The 6,437-nt window shown below is 34.5% G+C and overlaps 1 protein-coding gene across 1 annotated transcript; it reads right to left on the reverse strand.

Annotated features, from left to right (window-relative positions):
- Positions 1-1,195: 1,195 nt before the first annotated feature.
- On the reverse strand, positions 1,196-6,133 carry LOC124913701 (heat shock protein 90-5, chloroplastic). Its single transcript, XM_047454117.1, has 19 exons — positions 5,742-6,133; positions 5,567-5,640; positions 5,344-5,469; positions 5,172-5,265; positions 4,925-5,008; positions 4,614-4,757; positions 4,182-4,298; positions 4,009-4,053; positions 3,851-3,931; positions 3,647-3,751; positions 3,421-3,561; positions 3,093-3,185; positions 2,909-2,986; positions 2,570-2,824; positions 2,334-2,436; positions 2,050-2,224; positions 1,851-1,956; positions 1,665-1,754; positions 1,196-1,559 (listed from the first exon to the last, which is right to left on the reverse strand). Exons 1-19 carry the CDS (start codon positions 6,018-6,020, stop codon positions 1,353-1,355), a joined length of 2,397 nt encoding a protein of 798 aa, XP_047310073.1. The 5' UTR covers positions 6,021-6,133; the 3' UTR covers positions 1,196-1,352.
- Positions 6,134-6,437: the final 304 nt, after the last annotated feature.

The raw sequence follows: 6,437 nt of genomic DNA on the forward strand, positions 1-6,437 counted from the left end.
TTTAATATTAATATAGAAAATGAGATGAATTTTTTATATTTAAAGATAAACATTTTCAACCAGATAAGTTGGACTATTTTCGGATAAAAAATTTTGAAGTCAAAATCATTATTTAATAAAAGATAATTTAATCAATTTATGTTAAGTTAATTAAATTGAATTATTATGTTTTTAAAATATTAAGATTTATTTTTTCTACGGGTGCGACTAATCCCTGCAGGCTAAGAAAACCGCCTACAAACACACTCAATCGATCAAACCAAATATGCTTCTCGAGAGGCTTGAACTCAGAGAGGTCGAAGATATCTACATTTTTTTAGTTTGACTTAACATATTTATACCACAATTATTATTATTGAATAACATTTTCAATAAGGAATAACGTGAAGATATAATTTCACAATAATATGAAAGATTTTGTTTTTCAATTATTTGTCAATTTTATAATGGATGAATTTATGTTTTAAAATTTAATAAAACTCAATTTATTTGAATATTATAATTATAATTAATATATATATATATATATATATATATATATATATATATATATTTGCAAAATTAATGTCTATATTAATATAAAAATATTATTTTGGTAGGCATAAATAAATGAGAAATGATTGGAGAAGAAATTGAAAGAGAATTACGTAGTCGCAATTTAATTCGCTGAAAAATTAATAAATTTTCTTTCGAAATATTTTTGGAGCGAGGAAATTGAGTTCACAAAACAACTCAAACGAACTAGCCATGATCCTCGGAGAACGCAAAATCTCATCTCACCTTTATAAATTTTTCAAGATAACACATCATTATGTCTCTCAATTTCTTTTCACCATCATTCATCTTCCTAAATAGTCTAAATATTAGAAAACTCTTATAATAGAATGAACATATGTAATGACTAAAAAATATTATTCATTTTGGAAATGGTGTTTATTTATCAAAGTAATCAAAATGCAAATAAAACTTTCACTGCACAATTTAAAAAGATATTTAGACTTGATGGGCATACAAAAGATTAAGAATATCTTTTACAGAACATTGGTTCTGCGAAAGAAAATTAAAGAACATTTAATTCTACATAAATGCAGTTAGGAAGTGCTGCAAAAAAAAATAGGATTTTAGTTCATGACGTAACCCAAAATTTGTGAACAGGTAGCATTGCAAATAGAACTCCAATACAGAACAATCATCAAATAATTCATCTATCTTCACCATAAAATCTAACCACTACCCTCTGCCACCACCTAACTGTTTCCTTTCTGCAAATAAGACAAAACTTCCCAAACAAATAGTAAATTACTAGCTTGCATTATTGTAAAGGCAAGTTTGGTAGTTAATCATCAAGATTATTAAGCCCCCCACGGATCATCCTCCGCTCTAACTTCAGACGGCTCAACAACTTCCGTTTCCTCCGTTTCCAACTTGGATTCAGCAGCACCACTTTCCTCTGTAGAAGAAGCCTCCTCATTGTCACTGTCTAGCCTGCCCCATCTTCCTCCAAGAGCCATAGCCATCATCTCATATATCTTGTTTCCTAATTCAGCTGGACTATCAGGCTGCAAACAACATTTTTTTAACACCTCAGCCGACTTTCATATAGTTTGCAAGTTCATAAATACCATATTAATTAGCAACAAATTACTCAGTGATTAAATGATTACCGTGAAACCACTTGAAATTAGAGCCGTCTCATAAAGGAGTTCAACAGCTCTCCTGGCATCGGAACTGTCTGGCTCATTCTTGCATGCAGCCTGCACAAAACACAGTAAGAGAAGATGTAGAAGAATTAGATGTATCAGGATTTAATAACAAAAATAAAACTTAGCCATGAGGTAGAATAATCTTACAAAAAGGTCTTTAACAATTGGATGATCAGAATTGATCTCCAGTATTCTTCTTCCCCTCATGAATTCTAAACTTGAAGTATCCCCAAGAGTCTGAGCTTTCATCAACCTTCCATTAAATTAAGGTTGAATGAATATATACACTTACTTGATAGAACAACAACAACGAGAAGGAATGGATAATCAAAGTCAACTAACATACCTTTCCATATTAGCAGACCACCCAAACTTGCCAGAAACAAGAACACACGGGGATGAGCTTAAACGCTTTGAAACTTGCACTTTTGCCACTTTCTCACCAAGTTGTTGTTTTATCCAATCACAAAGAAGGATGTACTCTTGTTTGATTTCTCGTTCTTTAACCTCATCCTCATCACCTGTCATTATCATCATGTATTGTAAGATAATAGCTGCAGAGTAGCTTCTTCATCACATTTACATTGTGTGCATTTTAGGGATAGGGCATGAAGTGGAAAAATTACTAACCAAGTTCTAAATCCTCCTTGCTGATGTCAACAAACTTCTTTTCTTTGTATGTCTGTAGGTTCTGGATGGCAACTTCATCAATGGGTTCAATTAGATAAAGCACCTAAGGAGGAAACAGTTAATTGGATTAGATCAATCAATTATCAGCCAACTATACACTATTAAATTAAATAACCTTATATATACTAATATTTTTCTGCTATATAGTTACGCTACTTAATAAAGTATTTATTTACCTCAATATCCTTCTGAAGGAGTTTCTCCACGAAAGGGGCAGTCTTGGCACTTTTCAAGCTGTCAGTAGCCAAATAATATATAGCTTTCTGGTTTTCATTCATATTCTCAACATAGTCATCCAAGCTTATTAGTTCTTCCTCACTTTTCGATGAGAAGAACCTCAATAGTGGTGTTACACGTTTATGGTTCCCAGAATCCTCAATACAACCTAGTTTCAAAAACTTCCCAAAGTTCTCCCAAAACTTTTTGTAGTCCTGAAAGGAATGTATATCATGTTAAACACAAACTGTCATAATTTAAAGAGGGGAAAAAAGAGAGTATTATTCAACAGTTCAAACCTCTTTATTTTCACTTTGCGAAATTTCTTGAATCATGTCAAATGTTTTCCTGACAAGCCTTTTTCTCATTATTCTAACCTGAAATTTCAAGGATGATTCTCAGGAAACAAGCCAAAATAAATTGAATCATCATATAATGCCGGAAAAAGAACTAGGACAGTAAAATAATTAACATCGCACTCACAATTCGGCTTTCTTGGAGGATCTCACGAGACACATTAAGAGGAAGATCATCTGAATCAACTACTCCCTTCACAAAGCTCAGGTACCGTGGGAACTGCAAATTTTACAATTTGTCAACTACAGGGCATCAGGACACTTACAACATTAAATAGAAGTTTTACAAATATGCATATCATATAATAATGACTTTTATCTGAAATTAAATTAAAACTTGAAACTGTTAATAAGAGCATTAACTCATATTATTATTATTCAATTGATTTCAATATATAAAACAAACAAAAACTTAAAAGAGGCTTTTCAACAACTCTACTACTAATGCTGCTTACCAGTTCACCATCAAAATCATCTGAAATGAATACTCGCTTCACATACAAACGTATGTTCTTGGTCTTTGGATTCACAACATCTTCATTGTTAAGAGGCGCCATGCCAGGAATATAAAGAACGCTTCTAAACTCCACCTCACCCTGTCATTTTGATGTATCAAGCAACCAACAACTAATAATATTATCACTGTGTCTATCAATAATCAATATGAGGATTATTAAGTACCTCAGTAGTGAAGTGTGCATGTGCAAGTGGATCCAAGAATTCATTGAACGCCTTCTTGTAGAACTCATTATAATCTTCCTTCTTAACTTCCTTTGGGCTACGCATCTAGACAAGGAGTAGATAGATAACATTAACAAATTAGTAAGTGAAATGCACAACACAAGAAACAAACATCTTCTAATCAGAAATCCATAATGGACTCACCCATATAGGTTTGGTTTCATTGGCTAGCTCCCAGTCCCAGTATTTCTCAGTTTTAGATGTCTTCTTTGTTTTCTTCTCACCCTGTGATATTAAAGCATGAATACCATCTAGCAGATTAACAACCACATAAAGTGTTGAAGGAATTGGTTCATTCTTACCTCAGGTACTTCTTCTCCCTCTTTCGGCTCTACTTCTTCTTCCACCTGACAAGAAACATTTCTTGGTCACAACTGGTAAAACAGTAATAACAGAAAACAAAGGACCTCCCTTAAAACAAACTGTTATTATCATTGCTAATTGTGATTGTGTAATTTCATTACAACATTCTTACCTCTACAGTCTTGGACTTCTCTTGCCAAGTATAGATGGGAAATGAAACAAACTGTGAGTAATTCTTCACCAAACTTTGAATTTTAGAAGGCTCCGAGAACTCATATTTGTCATCGGGCTGCAAGCAAATTCAGAAAAAAATTAGTGGCAATATACAAATCGTAGTATAGCATTCCATACATTAGTCAGTTTAATATAATCTCTATTGGCCATGGCCATCATAGTCTTAACTCTCGTGGTAAAAAATGGATAAAATAAATAGAATTTCTATCCTATCAAAAGTTCATCTTTCACCCCAAAATTTGAATATTCATTCATACTCCACTTACAGAGACTTCTGAGGAAAATTAAAAAAAAATTGAACTTAAAATCCACTTTATCAACCAGAGGCAGATACCAACAAAAATCTAAAAATAAATATGAGAACAAGTACCCTCAAGTAAAGTGTGATCTGGGTTCCACGGGGAAGTAACTTTTCAGGATCAGTTTCTTCCTTAATCACATATGAGCTACTGTCAGCCACTGCCTCCCACACAAACTGCTTATCAGACCGAGGACTCTTGGTAGAAACAACCACCTGATTGAATAGAATAGAATAAGAAAGAAAGAAACCAATGGAAATCAGCAATGTCCATACAATTCTATTATGTTTCTTTTTTTACTTTTACGTCCTATTTCTTGAAGTGCCCTTGCGCTGTTTATTTGTTTACCCTTTCCAAAAACAACAAGTGAATGAAAGTGCACCTTCTCGGCAACCAGAAATGCTGAATAAAATCCAACACCAAATTGACCAATTAGCCCATTGTCAGCTCCATGCTCATTGTTTTCCTGCCAATAAAAATTGTAAGGAACATGATTTCATTATAAATAAATACATAGAAAAACAAACATAGAAGATCACCACAGAAATAGAAAAGGGAAAATGATAAAAATGAAATCAGAAACTCCACATTACAGTGATGTAGTAAGATAATGCAAAGAACATAAGTACCTTAATAGCCTTCAAGAATTTCGATGTACCACTCTGTGCAATAGTCCCAAGACAATCTATTAGCTCCTCCTTCGTCATACCAATGCCAGTATCCCTAAAAAGGAAGGACAACTTATATTTAGTAAACAGGGTTTTTGACAACAGTTTGTAAAATAAGTAGTCTTCTTTATACGTTATAGTAATGGTTCCATTATCTGGATCAGGCTTTATGCGAATTTCTAGCTCTCCAGCATCCCCAAGTAACGATTGATCCGTCACACTTAGAAACCTCAGCTTGTCCAATGCATCACTTGCATTGCTGAAATGGTTCAACTCAAGTTGTCAGAGATATATCTCCACAGTCGATTCCATGTAATTAATCAGAAAAGAAAAACCTTTTTTCTGAAATATCTTACCTCACAAGTTCTCTTAGAAATACCTCCTTATGGCTGTATAGACTGTGAACTATCAAATCCATTAGCCGGCTGACCTGCCAAGGTGACAAGACTTCAACTTTCAGTATGTACAAAGAAAATAAAACAAGAAAACACAGCAAAATTATGTGATTAAATTTCAGACAAGAAAACCCACCTCGGCCTGGTATTCATGCCGTTCACCAGACGTGTCGGAAGCTTCCTTCTCAGCAACGGCGCTCCCGGACTCACATCGGACTACTACTTTTCTCTCTTCTCTTGGGAGCTTCCACCTGATAGCAGAGCGAGAAAAGCTATTCCGGACACCATTTCCAGGGCAAAAAGAAGAAAGTCGGAAATTCAGCAACCGATTGCTGTCCTTAAGAGAGAAGGATGATGAAGGGGCAAAAGATGCAACAGAAGCAGAAGTCAAGCTTCTGGTAAGAGCAGGTGCCATGGATGGATCTGCAAATAGGAACTGAAAATGAAATTTATGGTCGCCTTATGAATTTTGGTTATCGGTTATATGTGGGGGTGAGGAGTGTAGGCGACTATTGTATAAACCCTAATCAGTGATGAAGGAAGGGGTTTAAAGAGGGTGGAACGGAGAGTTCTAGAATACTGGAGGAAAAAATGCGAGCGGCTTTCTTTGGAAGTTTGTGCCAAAGGATTGTTTGGTGGAGAGCTTGCCATCTCGGCAACAAACCATATCCTTTGTTTGAGGGAAATTTGACGAAATGACCTTAAAGACTGAGTTATTTGACCTGGTGGTAATTTGATAATTTAATTGCGCTCGTGGTTCTATAATTTTTTTTATACGATTTTGCCCTTGTCGCGAAACGCTAAGTGACTTAGCGTTTCGCGAAGTGGATTA

Source organism: Impatiens glandulifera, chromosome 9 (genome assembly GCF_907164915.1).
Source record: "Impatiens glandulifera chromosome 9, dImpGla2.1, whole genome shotgun sequence".
NCBI classification, from domain to species: Eukaryota; Viridiplantae; Streptophyta; class Magnoliopsida; order Ericales; family Balsaminaceae; genus Impatiens; species Impatiens glandulifera.

What these genes read in the sequence shown, in the direction of transcription:
- LOC124913701 (XM_047454117.1), bottom strand. Translation starts at nt 6,020, where the DNA reads ATGGCACCTGCTCTTACCAGAAGCTTGACTTCTGCTTCTGTTGCATCT. An exon ending in AATTCTTGAAGGCTATTAAG is followed by an intron (nt 5,009 to 5,171) that starts GTACTTATGTTC and finishes TTTTATTGGCAG; the next exon opens with GAAAACAATGAGCATGGAGC. An exon ending in ATGATTTTGATGGTGAACTG is followed by an intron (nt 3,186 to 3,420) that starts GTAAGCAGCATT and finishes TAAAATTTGCAG; the next exon opens with TTCCCACGGTACCTGAGCTT.